Source organism: Conger conger, chromosome 13 (genome assembly GCF_963514075.1).
Source record: "Conger conger chromosome 13, fConCon1.1, whole genome shotgun sequence".
Taxonomy (NCBI): domain Eukaryota; kingdom Metazoa; phylum Chordata; class Actinopteri; order Anguilliformes; family Congridae; genus Conger; species Conger conger.
The window spans coordinates 20,559,794-20,575,110 of NC_083772.1; the positions used below are offsets into that span (position 1 = coordinate 20,559,794).

Here is a 15,317-nt window from a genome sequence, read left to right on the forward strand (position 1 = left end):
GAAATGTTTGTAGGAATGTTAACTTGCTGTCTGCGCTGCCCTTAACTGGGCGTAATTTTAAGGTAGTCGCTGATGCAACCCTCAACCTCATCCCTCCACAACACAGAACGTCTAGGCAATCCTGTGCAACATATAAATACTCCGATTAGGAAACACGGACAACATTAAAGTTCTGGCACTACGGAGTCGCATCTCTGTTCGTCTTTAGCTGATAGATCAATGTTTAACGTAAAGATCGAATCGATGCAAAATACCAACTTTTTCCCATATTTCCATTGATTTTCTTTTAGAATTTTAATAGATGTCTACCGCATATACCGTCATCATACTGTTAGAGAGATAAGCTATCTTCGACGTATATAGGCTAATGAACAAACTAGCGTTGATTTTTTATTTTTTTCTAAAACATGATGTTCTTATACACTATGGTTGCCACCGCACGGTTAATTTATGGTACCACGAACATTTCGGGCGCTAAGACGAGGAAGAGACTACGGGTTTACTTCGCGCCTACGTCTTAGCAAAAAAAGGTAGTGACGGAATAAGAAGCTTGCTAACGACTGTGACTATTTACAGTAAATATGTACAGATTCAGTGAACTGCCCAGTCGTTATTTCCATGCTCTCAATACGACTTTTTGTCCGGTTACTTTATGAATTTAATTTGGAAGGGCATGACACACATCCATCTTTTTATTTAAAACAGGTGAGTCTTGAGAGTATTCACCTTGTGCGAATTGACCTTATATATTCCATCGGCCCGATTTGCACGTGGAATGGGTTGAATGAGCCAGTCGGTTAACTGCGTTTACTGTCAAGCTATTCGCAGTTCACAGTGTGAAATAAAATATACTTTTTGTTGACATATTAACCTTATGAAAGGCTTACTTTACCACAGAAAAGATTACGTGATTTCCGTGGATCACGGAATTAAGGTGTCAAGGTTGTCAATATTGTAGTTGACCTTATATTCCATCGGCCCATAAGATTAATTTCACCTGGCAAAGGGGCGCCAGGCTAGTCTGTCTTATTTTACTAACTTACCGAGCTAAGTTAACTTACTTGTATGCTATAATTGGTCTCTATTTGTTTTGAGCGAATTAGCGAATATCGGAACATTCCAGTGGCTATCCTAACAACTGGCTATCAGCAATGTTAACGTTCTATTTCTCGGGTTGGTCTCGGGATAATGTAATATTCAAGATACCTCACGGATCAAAAATGTGGACATAGCATACAATTAGCTAGCTATATCGTTTGAACTAGTATTACACTTAAGGGTAAAAGTTGGAGACCGATTTGCACGTGGAATGGGTTGAATAAGCCAATCGGTTAACTGCGTTTACGGTGTAAAGCTATTCGCAGTTTACAGTGTAAAATAAAATATACTTTTTATTGATATATTAACCTTATGAAAGGCTTACTTTACCACAGAAAAGATTACGTGATTTCCGTGAATCACGGAATTAAAGCGTCATGGTTACTGTAGCTGGACCTCAAGGTGTTGCAAATCAGATTTAATTCCTTATCTTTGGCGGCGAGTTAGTGAGGGTAAATATTAATTAATTAATTCATTAATTCATTCATTATCCTAACCCGCTTATCCTGAACAGGGTCGCTGGAGCCTATCCCAGCATACATTGGGCAAAAGGCAGGAATACACCCTGGACAGGTCGCCAGTCCATCGCAGGGCACACACACCATTCACTCACACACACACTCATACCTATGGGCAATTTAGACTCTCCAATCAGCCTAACCTGCATGTCTTTGGACTGTGGGAGGAAACCCACGGAAACACGGGGAGAACATGCAAACTCCGCACAGAGGCCCCGGCCGACGGGGATTCAAACCCAGGATCTCCTTGCTGTGAGGCGGCAGTGCTACCCACTGCGCCATCTGTGCTGCCTAAATATTAATTGTAACTGAAAATATAGAATGTGCTTATTAGCCCCATATTCACCATCAGTGTAGTACCCTCCTGAGAAAAACAGTTGGCTGTGTCGAAGGGCAGCTGGTAGCTGCTTGACCAGTTCTGACCAGCTCCGTACTCAACATGGTTTGACCAGCTCAAGCTGTTTTAGCTGAAGCTGTGCTCGTAGCTGGTCATTTCAAGCTGGTCATAGCTGGATTTTACACCAGGGTAAACAAGAATTCTGAACCGAATCATCACATTTCTGACCTGACTACAATCCGGATAGTGCGCATATTTTTCGCGTATCTCCGAGTAAATGTTGTTTCCTCAAAAACATGAAATTCCTGGCCATCAGGGATGTGGTCAGATCCGAATGACCGAATGTACTGTCTGATCCATTGCAGGAGTTCAGTTCCACATGTGACCTCCCCATAACTTTTTCCCCAGGCAAGTCGGATACCCAGAATTCCAAGTTGCCATGGCGCCACATCCAGTGGTCCAGGCCATCATTGACCTGTCTGCTGGAGCCCTAGGTAATGTCAGCTCCGCCCCTTTGCTGTTCACTGTTAAAAAACAACATAAACAACATTGCTTAAAAACATCTGCCTCCCACCTTCTGATGCCAAAGCATCCGAATATGATATGCTCTCTGAAAATATATTTAGGTGTGAGACCAAAGGCAAACTACAGTGGATGGAAACGTCCTGTAAATGAAAACCTCCTGTAGTTAAGAGAAAAGGAAAACTGAATGATATAAGACCATCTGGTTAATCTACAATATATGTGGCATATTTCAGGATCTCCACATTCCTGCAGTCACCTCGTTCATAAAACAGGGAGATATGTCTGATAGTCTTCACACAGTTGATATACCATAGTTTATTATACAAGCTCATTCCTCAAACCTGGTCCAATATTCACAAATTGATATTACCCTTTTAGAACATACATATACAGTATGAACTGCCGGTAAGATTAGCTGTTGGGACTTTAACTGTTAACTGCCTTTTTAAGTCTTTCTCTCTCACAATCTCTCTGTCTCTCACTTCCTCTCACTCCATCTTTCACTTCCTCTCTCCTCCTTTCCCTCTCTCTCTCTCACTCCCTCTCACTTCCTCTCTCCCCCTCCATCTCTCACTCCCTCTCTGACTTCCCCCCGTTCTGTCCCTTCCTCCTGTAGGGGGCACGGCCTGTGTGTTCAGTGGCCAGCCCTTTGACACAGCCAAAGTGAAGATGCAGACCTTCCCCACCATGTACCGGGGCTTCCTGCACTGCTTTGTGTCCATCTACCGGCAGGTGGGCCTGCGAGGCCTGTACCAGGGCACCACGCCGGCACTGCTCGCCAACATCGCTGAGAACTCGGTGCTCTTCATGAGTTACGGCTTCTGCCAGAGCGTGGTGGGCCGGGTGTGTGGGCTGGGTGGAGAGGCCGCACTCAGGTGAGCCAGCACCTAGTCCTGCCCTTGATCATCCACCCACTGGAACAAATGTAATAATTATTTTTCTTCCGTACTGCCTCATGGTGGTGCCGTTAACACTAGATAAGTTTTTCTTGAACCATAACTTTGGGCTAGAATTATTTTTCATTCATGTCAGTTGTGACACTAGCATTTTCATTAGCAGCTGGCTAGATTTTCCGCCATTTAGATTTTTTTGGAAAAAACCTGGTTTGACAAATTTGCATGAAATGGTAGGTAGCAAAAAATGACTCTTGGATAGAACCCAAGACCTTTATGTGCCTTGGATAAAGCCTTTATAGGCGACTGCCTGACTTGCCTGTTTTTGCGTCTGTCCTGACAGCGATGTGCAGAAAGCCTGTGCAGGATCTCTGGCCTCCATCTTCTCCTCCATGGTGCTCTGCCCCACAGAGCTGGTGAAGTGTCGGCTCCAGGCCATGCACGAGATGGAGGCCACCGGCAAGGTCGCCAAGGGGCAGAAGTGAGTTTTCACCCCGAAACTGATGGGTGGAGAAGAGGGAACAAGGGACCCTTCCTGAACCCCCACCAACCCCACTTGCTTAAGCAACAAGTTGAGATGATTCCCATCCTAAGTCATCAGTGATCAGTCAGTCACCAACAAACTGAAAGTAGCAGTCAGCACAAAAGCCTAGAACATCATGCGAAGGGCCATGTTAGCACTTGGGTAGGTGCAGTGCCAACAGGTGTATTTTGAGTCTTGTGGAGGAAGGTAGACAGCGACTTGGTTGGCCCTACTCAAGTAGGGGGCTTGTTCCGCCACTGGGGTGACGACAGTAGGGAAGACCGTGACACAGGTCTCCAACCTCTCCCTCTCTCTCCACAGCACCATGTGGTCTGTCGTTAGGACGGTGATCCGGAACAATGGTCCTCTGGGATTCTACCAGGGTCTGACCACCACCATCGTTCGGGAGGTGCCCGGGTATTTCTGCTTTTTCGGGGGTTACGAGCTGAGCCGGACCACCTTCGCCAGATCCATGGGGAGAGACAAAGAGGACATTGGTACCCTTAGCTATAGGCCTCGCACTGCTTTGTGATTAAAAGGGGATCTGATTCAGGGGGGTGCTGGGGGTTGAGATTGGCTCAGGAGGTAAGAGCAGTTGTCTGGCAGTTGGAGGGTTGCCGGTTCGATCCCACCCTGGGTGTGTCAACGTGTCCCTGAGCAAGACACTTAACCCCCAATTGCTCCTGACGAGCTGGTTGATACCTTGCATGGCAGCCAATTGATCATGGAAGTTATGAACTCCCAATCTTTCCTTTGAGCAAGGAAACATGAGCTTGTCCTTTTTCGAAAAGCCTTAAATATATATGATCGACCTGTGGATCCGTTTGAAGCCACAATCGATTATACCCACGGCAGATGAAATGAGGTGGATCCACAGGTAGATCATATATTTCTCAGGGGTTCCAACAAAAGATGACTTTGCCAATATTGAGAATAAAGAAGTACTAGATTGTGTGTATGGAAGCTGTGAAGTAATCGTGCATGCGCAATCTGTTTGTCTCCTACGCTCTGACCATAAAAAGAAGTACTAGATCAATTACTGGAAGTGAGTTCAGTTAGCAGAACGAGAGGGCATACATGGAAATTGGTAAAGGATAAATTCTGCACAGATATTAGGAAGTACTTTTTCACACAGTGTGGTCACTGTGTGGAATAGCTTGTCAGGACGTAGTGGAGGCAGAAACACTGGGAGTTTTCAGGAACAGGCTTGTCACAGTGCTAGATACTATTTCACTTTTAGGCAAACTAAGCAGGAGGTACACTTTAGTGGTAGGAAAATTGTAGGAAAATTACTGGGCTGAATTACCTGTTCTCACCATTATATTATGTTATGCTATGGCTGCAAAGGCTGCACTTGCTGAACCCTTGGAGTCTCTTCCCTCCTTACCCCTCCAAGGTGCATTTAATGGGTTGGAATGTCCTTAAAGATGGTGGATCTCTATACCTTTCTGGGTCACTCAAGGACCGAGGAGACGAGGATGGATAAAATAAGCAACAGGAATCAGCCCAGTTGCTCACCAGCTACCCCTGCTGGTCAGACAGACGCTGGTCCACTTTCTCAAGCTGCACATAAAATGTCTTCCTCTTGCTAACATGGGTTTGTCTCTCACAGGGGTGGTCCCGATCATGTTCAGCGGGGGGTTTGGGGGTGCCTGCCTGTGGCTGGTGGTGTATCCCATAGACTGCGTGAAGTCCAGAATCCAGGTCCATTCCCTGACTGGACGGCAGCAGGGCTTCCTCAAAACGTTCATGGGCATCGTTCGCACTGAAGGTGAGTGGCAGCTGTGAATCTGCAGAGGGAGTTAGGGAAACCAGAGGAGAAGGGAATACATCCGGAACAAAAACGTGATGAGATGCTGCATAGTCTAATCAACTGTAAGTTGCTTTGGATAAAATAGCTAAATAACTGTAATGTAATGAAATGGGACAGAACCTTCGTGAGGAGTGGAGAGGAAATTAGGTTGACCACATGCAAAGGGAATTCAGGAAATGTGACTCCACGACTGAATACTACTACTACAGACTGTCCTCAAAGTCGATGTATCAGTAAATAAATAGGTTAAATCATTATCACATGCTTATTAATGGGAAATTATGTGTGTGGTATTTCTACATATTAGCTGCTTGCATTGCTGGATTCTTGCTGAAACAGCAATGTTGCTCAAGTTTGCAACCGCAGGGCTCAGCCTGGCACTCAAACATGCAATCCTTGCTGTGATTGGCCGTGTTCCGTGTACCGGCCCACAGGATTCGCTGCTCTGTACTCCGGCCTCACCCCCACCATGATCCGCACCTTTCCCGCCAACGGAGCGCTCTTCCTCGCCTACGAGCTGAGCCGCAAGCTGATGATGCAGCAGTTCGACAGCTGAGCCAGTCCTCTTCAACATCATCATCATCATCAACATCAACATCACCATTATCAACATCATCAACATCATCATCATCATTAACATCATCATCATCAACATCATCAACATCATCATCATCATCATCATCATCATCATCATTAACATCATCATCATCATCTCATCATCAACATTAACATCATCATCATCTCAACATCATTATCATCATCAACATCCTCAACATCATCATCATCATCATCAACATCATCATCAACATCATCATCATCATCATCATCATCTTCAACATCACCATCGCTCCAGCAGTCTTTTACCCAAGTCACCACCTACCCTACCATTTACCCAGTCTGTTCTAACTAAACCAGCCTACATGACCTTGGGGACCAGGGTTCATTTTAATGAATTTATTTTTTTAGATAATTGTGATTAATACAATACACTGTGAAGCCTACAGAGCTATGTCATGGGCATGGTGTATCATCTGTTATGACCAGCAAAAATATTATAGCTCCTGCATTTGTTTCATAGTTTTTCAAAGTACATTTTGAAGCAAAGCTTTGCTGCATACATTTTGACAATGGTAGAACATTGCAACATTCTTGTAGCAAGCCTGTTATAACCTCAGAACTGGTCATGAGTTATGCAATTATGCATGCTGTGTTAGAGTAAGTAGCGCTGTGTAGACTTCAATACAAATACATTCCAAGTAAAAGCAATTTTATAAGCACACACACTCCAATCCTCAAAGTGTTCATATTTATTTTAAGTCGGAGTATTGTTTCGGTTTTGATGATGTTAGAATATAAATCAGTATAATAATTCTAATGAGAAAGGGGAAATGGGCTGCAAGTTGCTGGGACCTTCAAAATTGTGCAACTTGAGCCACTCAGCAGTAATCCAGATTAAAAAGTCCCATAAACTATGTGTATCTATCTGTATGTTCAAAGCAATGCAGTATTTATACCACAGTGGATGTGATGGTCAAATTTATGGAAATAATGTTTGTTTTGCCGAATTTAAATTCTGTCGGGAAAAATTCTACTTGTTCATTTATATTCAGGGAATTATATGAGAAGTTACTTTAATAAATAATATTTATAAAGGTGTAAAAACTACAAAGTATTTTTGTACATCTGTAAAGGCTTGACCATATGCACTCACTGAGCACTTTATTAGGTATTTATTGACTTGTGTGCTTATTTGCGTTACTGTCACCTTCCTGTCAGCTTTGACCAGTCTGGCCATTCACCTCTGACCTCTCTCATTAACAACACATTTCTGTCTGCAGAAGTGTGCTGCTCACTGGATTTTTTTGTTTTTTGCACCATTCTCTGCAAACTGAGAATCAGCGTGAGATCAGCAGTCAATCATTCCTCGGTCAAAGTCACTTTGATCACATTTCTTCCCCTTTCTGATGGTTGATGTGAACACTAACTGAAGCTCCTGACCCATATAACGATTGGCTGATTAGATAATCACATGAATAAATAGGCGTACAAGTGTTCATAATAAAGTACTCAGTGTACATTCAATAATATCAATGGATGATTGTTTATATCATTTATGCTTGATGTACAGTATTTATGTTTATTGAAGTTGGGGCGCTTTTATACAGTAAGTAGTCTACTTTATTAGTAAGGATCATCCCCCTCTCTCTGTGATTCATATTGACTCCTTAGTGTCATGGTTTCTCACTGTCTACTCCTGAAAATTCCGGTATTCCCTGACTATTATAGTTCTAGTCATATTTTCAGTTGGCGGATCGCGGGGAGTTTTGTGCCCTTTTTCTGTTATTTTCCTCACCTATTTTAGTGGTTATCCAACTTATCGTTGGTAACTTTGTGATCCCTTCCTGGTCGCTCTTGGTCTCCTGCCCCTGCTCCCTCACAGAACACCAAAGCCTATTATGGAGGGACCAGCGACACCACCGGGATATGATCAGATTTTGGTCACGCAGCAAGCAGTGTTAACTGCTCATGAAGGGGGACTTCAAGCCCTTCAGGCTGAACAGGACAATATGATGACCCAGCAGGGCTTGTTGGTTGAGCAGCTGCGCCGCCAGGAAGACTGTCTGCGTGAATTAACAGACAGCTTCCGCCGTCTGGCAGGCGCAATCCCCGCTGCAGTTCCACAAGCACAACTCCCCAATACACCCCCTACCCACAAGGAACCCAAACTCCAACTCCCCCTCCGTTATGACGGGGAGTCAGGAAAATGTAGAGGTTTTCTTTCCCAATGTTTGATATTTTTTAAAGCACAGCCCTCCCGATTTGTCTCCCACGACTCACGGGTAGCCTTCATCCTGTCTTTGCTAACCGAGAGAGCACTTGCCTGGGCAGATCCCCTCATTTGTGCGGATGCACCAATTATGCAGGATGTAGACTGTCTCATGAGAGAGATGGCAATGATCTTTGATCATGATGTCTCGGGCCAGGAGGCAGCCATGAAGCTAACCCGCCTCCGTCAAGGCAACGACACTGTCTCAGGGTTCTCCATCGCCTTTCGAGCCTTGGCAGGCGAGACGGGGTGGCCCGAGGGACCCCTAATGTCCCTATTCCGCAATGCTCTCTCAGAGCCGGTCAAAGACGTTTTAGCTCCTCTTGAACCGCCCCCATCACTGGACCCTTGGCTGTCTACCGCCATTCTTTTACTGAGCTGAAGAAGCGCTTCTCCTCTGAACCGATTTTAATCACCCCAAACCCCTCCCCTCCCCGATGCCTCGGAGCAGGGGGCAGGAGCTGTTCTGTCCCAGCGGTCACCTCTCGATGGGAAAGTACACCTGTGTGCATATTTTTCCTGGGCACTTTCACCAGCCGAGAGGAATTACCCTGTGGGGGACAGAGAACTGCTGGCGGTCAAGCTGGCACTGGAGGAGTGGCGACACTGGTTAGAGGGGGCTGAGCACCCATTTATGGTCTGGACAGACCATAAAAACTTAGAATACATCCAGGGTGCTCAGAGGAAGAATTCGAGACAGGCTCGGTGGTCGCTATTCTTTTAAAAAAAAAATATTTTTTTGGCCTTTTTCAGCTTTATTGGACAGTATATAGTATAGAGAGACAGGAAGAACGGGAGCGAGAGAGAGGGGAAGACATGCGACAAATGTCGGATGGTCGGATTCGAACCGCCGACGTCACGGCTCACAATGAACATGCGGTCAGTGCTCTACAGGCTGCGCCACCGAGACACCCCAGGTGGTTGCTATTCTTCTCGAGATTCAACTTCCTTCTGACCTACCGTCCAGGTTCTAAAAACCTGAAACCGGACGCTCTCTCCCGACTATATGATGGGTCAGAGGAGGATCGTCCTCCTGCACCGATTGTCCCAACCACCCAAATAATGTGACTGGTCTGCCAATATCAGACGGACACACAACAATCCTGGTGATTGTGGATCGTTTTTCTAAGGCGGCCCCCTTCCGAAGCTACCGGCAGCTCTCGAGACTGCCCGACTGGTGGTGGACCATGTTTTTCGGATACACGGCCTTCCATTGGACGTGGTGTCTGATCGTGGTCCCCAGTTTACAGCACGGTTTTGACGTGCTTTTTGTACCCTCCTTGGTGCTACGGCAAGCCTCTCTTCTGGGTTCCACCCAGAGACCAATGGCCAGACTGAACGCACTAACCAGTCTTTGGAGAGCATGCTTCGGTGCCTGGTCTCTGCCAATCCCTCCTCCTGGAGCCGTCAACTCACCTGGGCGGAGTATGCGCACAACACCCTGCGCAACGCTTCCTCAGGTCTTTCTCCGTTCGAGGTTCAGTTTGGGTATCAGCCGCCACTGTTCCCCGAACACGAGAGATGCTGGGGTGCCATCTGCCGCGCATTTCGTTCGGCGTTATAGGGCCACCTGGAGGAAAGCACGAGCGGCTCTCCTGCGTTCGTCTGCCCACCAGAAGGCACCGGCGGATCAACATCGCCGCCCAGCGCCTTCCTACCGGGTTGGGCTAGCTACCAAAGACTTGCCGTTGTGGGTAGAGTCCCAGAAGCTCGCTCCCCGGTATATTGGGCCTTTTAAGATCACACACCGGATCAACCCGGTCACGGTGCGCCGTCAGCTACCACGCACCATGAGAGTGCACCCTACTTTCCATGTGTCCCGACTCAAGCCAGTGCTCACCAGTGTTTTGGCGCCAGCGGAGACACCACCACCGCCCCCACGGATCGTGGGCGGCCAGCCAGCGTACACCATGCGCCGCATTCTGGCCAGTCAGTAAGTCGGTAGGGGGGTTCTGTACCTTGTCGACTGGGAGGGCTATGGACCAGAGGAGCGCTGTTGGGTTCCATCCAGGAACATTCTGGACCCGGAGCTCATCAATAATTTCCGTAGACAGGGTTCTGATGGATCGTCTGGAGCTGCTCCTTAAGGGGGGGGTCCTGTCATGGTCCTGTCTACTCCTGAACATTCCAGTAGAGGGCTTGCTGGCTTAGCTCAGCAGGAGTAATTGCCTCCCGCATGTGGAATGCAGGTATAATCATGGCTGATTGCAGTCACCTGCTTGAAGAGCTATTTAAGTCTCTTCCTGGCACTGCTCTGAGCTTTGGTGTTTCAGTATTGACACATGCACAGAGCCGGTATTGTGGTATTAAGACAGACAGACAGACAGACAGACAGACAGACAGACAGACAGACAGACAGACAGACAGACAGACAGACAGACAGACAGACAGACAGACAGACAGACAGACAGACAGACAGACAGACAGACAGACAGACAGACAGACAGACAGACAGACAGACAGACAGACAGACAGACAGACAGACAGACAGACAGACAGACAGACAGACAGACAGACCTATTCCAAGACTGAATTTATTTTAGTTAGAAATTAGAAATAGACAAGTTTAGGGTCTTTTCTTGGTTTCCATTGGGTTGGTTGGCTCTTGAGAACCTTCCCTAGTTTTGTTTCTTGTTTCCGCCTCGGTATTGAAGGGCGAGTGGCAGAGTTTGGCAATCACAGTTTAGCCCGTTCAAGACTGCCGGTATTTTCTCGTTTTGTTTTCCCTGACTATTATAGTTCTAGTCATATTTTCAGTTGGCGGATCGCCGGGGAGTTTTGTGCCCTTTTTCTGTTATTTCCCTCACCTATTTTAGTGGTTATCCAACTTATCGTTGGTAACTTTGTGATCCCTTCCCGGTCGCTCTTGGTCTCCTGCCCCTGCTCCCTCACTCTTAGTCCTAAAAACGGCAACTGATTGGTTTGAACAATAAAAAGAGAAAAGAAAACTCTGATGTCCTTATTTCCTGAATACAAATCAAAAGCATATTCCCAAACTCTTCAAAGTGTATTTCCTGTATGTGTATCTTGGCATATGAATCAGCCCTTCAGGCACCTGCATGTTTTTGGGCTCCATACTGGGCCTTTTGAGTTTCTCAATGTGTTAACTTCCTATGACGTCCTCCTGTCACGCATTTTTTAAACAACATTATAACTTGCTTAAAATCTATGGCCTGGTTTCTATCATTTCGCTTAGTGTTATTTCTGTATTTGAAGAGTTTTTTCATGTTCATTTATTTGTAACTCAAAATTAAAGACTCAAATCTGGGCCTTTTATATGCAGCTGTGGGTGCACTGGGATGTGAATTGCTTAATTAACTCAGGAACCACACCTGTGTCGAAGCACCTGCTTTCAATATATCATTTCGGTATCCCTCATTTACTCCCTAACTGGCAGTTATCTGGGTCACATTCAGCCCCAACAAAGTGTAGCAAAACCTATATTTACACAAACGGTGGTGTGTTGAACATCCTGTTGCACACTGTGAAACTGGCATAGCTGCGGTTTGCTACTACGGCTTCTGACAAGTACCTTCTCCAGGCATTGAAGCATAGGCCAACATAGAGATATTTTCATCACTAACTGCTATTGAGCGATATCAAGCTCATTCAGTTATCCTAATGCATGGCAGATTTTAGCATTCTAGCTGTGTGGTGCTATTCTCAGCTTCATAGGGATACTGGATGAAATGGAGAACATTTATTCATTAACATTTCCTTGAATAAACCCTCAGGCCTTCTCTGTTCGGTTGTCAAGGGCTAACCACATCTCCTGGTGTGATATCTTACTTGTAGGAGTAGTTTGACCATTACTTCTGTAAGGCGGTCTGGGACAATGCAAACTGAAACTGATTGTATGACATTTTAGTTACCCACTGCAACAATAAAATACAAGTGCGTATCAAGCTTTTTTCAAATGCTTTTTTTTTTTACTGGAAAAATGTTAAAAATTATCATTTAGATTTGAGTGCTTGCCATTGTTAGTGTCTTGATTTGCAAAGTTGTGGGAGGGCTGAGGGCATTTGGCATAAGTTTGTGGTGTGGGTATGTATGTCTGTGTGCGTGTGCTTGTGTGTGTGAGTGTGTATGTATTAAGGCCATGGATGGGGGAGAACTTATAGAACCTTAATTTTACTGTTAACTTAAACTGAAGTATTTGTAAAATGTTTAAAAGCTTTAACCGAATCTAGGACATAGTATCTGTGCAATCATTGTCAGACACATAATATGCACACTCTACATAATTTTCACACTTTAATTGCAAAAAACAATGCAGACAGATAGTCAGGAACACATGGATAAACAATATAGGTGTGCTTGGTGTTCAGGAACACCCATAGGCATGTTTGATGCCAAGAACAGACCATTTCATCCACCTCAGCCTTTAAGGGCCCTCAGCCCTTAAATTATTCAATCTTTACAAAACCGTGTTTGACAGGTCAAACTTGTGTATATCACTGATTCTAAAACAATAGCAGGGATCAGTGCCCCTGGTGGAGATTAATGGAATTACATCTTGCAGAAGGCCAGAGTCAGACCAAAGGAAACACCAGCATGTCTCTGTCTAATAATATTATTCAAGCAATGTACGTGTGTTTACTGAGATACTCACTGCACTGTACGCAAACATGACCTTCACATCTCCACTGACGACGGGGCCCTCCTCAAAACTGATGACCACGGCGTTATTCTCAGTATCTGGATGAACCTAGACCGGGGAAGAGGGTGGAGGGAAGGGAACGAGTATTCAAGAACTCAATTCAAGATTAGGGTGTGGGATCACAAATGTGTATGTGATTGGAATCTAACAATCACTACTGGTAATTGAAATCAGTGGAGTTCTAAAACACTGACTAACAATAAAAAAATACTATTATGCAAAGGGTTTAATTGGAGTGTGTTATTGAAATAGCATGAGAAATGGTGGAGAAATACTGGGTTTAGTGCGGTCCTGAATATAACAACTCACAGTAAGATCTGTTCCTTACTGTGCAGTTCTCCTGTGTGCCGCACACACACTGAAACACCATCTCCTTTTTCACCATCACCTTCAGGGACAGGTCTCTGCCATCCCCCTTCCCCAAGCCTGGAGAGACACACACAACAAACCACAAACCCACTAACACACCAAATATTCCAATATCTTAAAGACCCATTTTTTTTTACCAGTTTATCCATTTTGGTAGACATAACTTAGCCTCTATGGCTTCTGGGGAAAATAGGGAAGAGAAATAGAGGCTGAGAAATAGGGAAAGAGGGTGTAGAATGATCCAGAGAATCTCACCTTTGATTGAGTGAATCCGTATGCTTTGTATTTGTAGACTCTTCTCTGGAGGAAGCTGTCTGTCGTAGGTGTTCTTCATAATCTCATAGTATCCTACATACGTGCTCTGCAGGGTGACATAAACAACTATTACCTTGCTTACTCTGAGTGTTTTATAATTAATATTAATAAATATTTACTCTGATCTTCTAGTTTCACATGCAAGTAAAATAAACGTCCTGTGCAACATACACTGCTCAAAAAAATAAAGGGAACGCTTAAACAACACATCCTTGATCTCGATGAATGAAATATTCCAGTTAAAAATCTTTATTCATTACATAGTGGAATGCGTTGAGAACAAAATAACATAAGAATGATCAATGGAAATCAAAATCATTAACCCATGGAGGTCTGGATTCAGAATCATACACAAAATAAAAGTGGAAAAATCAGATCACAGGCTGATCCAACTTCTGTGGAAATTCCTCAAGACAATTCAAAATGAGGCTCAGTAGTGTGTGTGGCCTCCACGTGCCTGTATGCACTCCCTCCAACGTCCGGGCATGCTCCTGATGAGACGACGGATGTTCTCCTGAGGGATCTCCTCCCAGACCTGGATCAGGGCATCAGTCAACTCCTGGACAGTCTGTGGTGCGACGTGGCGTCGGTGGATGGAACGAGACATGATGTCCCAGAGGTGCTCGATTGGATTCAGGTCTGGGGAACGGGCAGGCCAGTCCATAGCATCAATGCCTTCGTCATGCAAGAACTGCTGACACACTCCAGCCACATGAGGCCGAGCATTGTCATGCATCAGAAGGAACACAGGGCCCACTGCACCAGCATATGGTCTGAGGATCTCATCCCGGTACCTAATGGCAGTCAGGGTACCTCTGGCTAGCACATGGAGGTCTGTGCGGCCCTCCAAGGATATGCCTCCCCAGACCATCACTGACCCACCGCCAAACTGGTCATGCTGGAGGATGTTGCAGGCAGCAGAACGTTCTCCACGGCGTCTCCAGACTCTGTCACGTCTGTCACATGTGCTCAGTGTGAACCTGCTCTCATCCGTGAAGAGCACAGGGTGCCAATGGCAAATCTGCCAATCCTGCTGTTCTCTGGCAAATGCCCCACTTGTGGACGTCGGACCCTCATACCACCCTCATGGAGTCTGTTTCTCACAGTTTGAGCAGAAACATGCACATTAGTGGCCTGCTGGAGGTCATTTTGTAGGGCTCTGGCAGTGCTCCTCCTGTTCCTCCTTGCACAAAGGAGCAGATAGCGGTCCTCCTACGGCCCCCTCCACGTCTCCTGGTGTACTGGCCTGTCTCCTGGTATCTCCTCCATGCTCTTGACACTGTGCTGGGAGACACAGCAAACCTTCTTGCCACCGCGCGCATTGATGTGACATCCTGGATGAGATGCACTACCTGAGCAACTTCTGTGGGTTGCAGACACCGCCTCATGCTACCTCTAGTGGTGAGGGCACTGGCAAAATGCAAAAGTGACCAAAAATC

General features: G+C 45.6%; 1 protein-coding gene across 1 annotated transcript; it reads left to right on the plus strand.

Moving 5' to 3' along the window:
- The first annotated feature begins 503 nt into the window (after nucleotides 1-503).
- slc25a15a (solute carrier family 25 member 15a) lies at nucleotides 504-7,794 on the plus strand. Its single transcript, XM_061218303.1, has 7 exons — nucleotides 504-705; nucleotides 2,362-2,447; nucleotides 3,095-3,353; nucleotides 3,715-3,852; nucleotides 4,216-4,391; nucleotides 5,507-5,665; nucleotides 6,142-7,794. The coding sequence occupies exons 2-7, from the start codon at nucleotides 2,393-2,395 to the stop codon at nucleotides 6,261-6,263; spliced, it is 909 nt and encodes a 302-aa protein (XP_061074287.1). The 5' UTR covers nucleotides 504-705; nucleotides 2,362-2,392; the 3' UTR covers nucleotides 6,264-7,794.
- The last annotated feature ends 7,523 nt before the right edge of the window (nucleotides 7,795-15,317 follow it).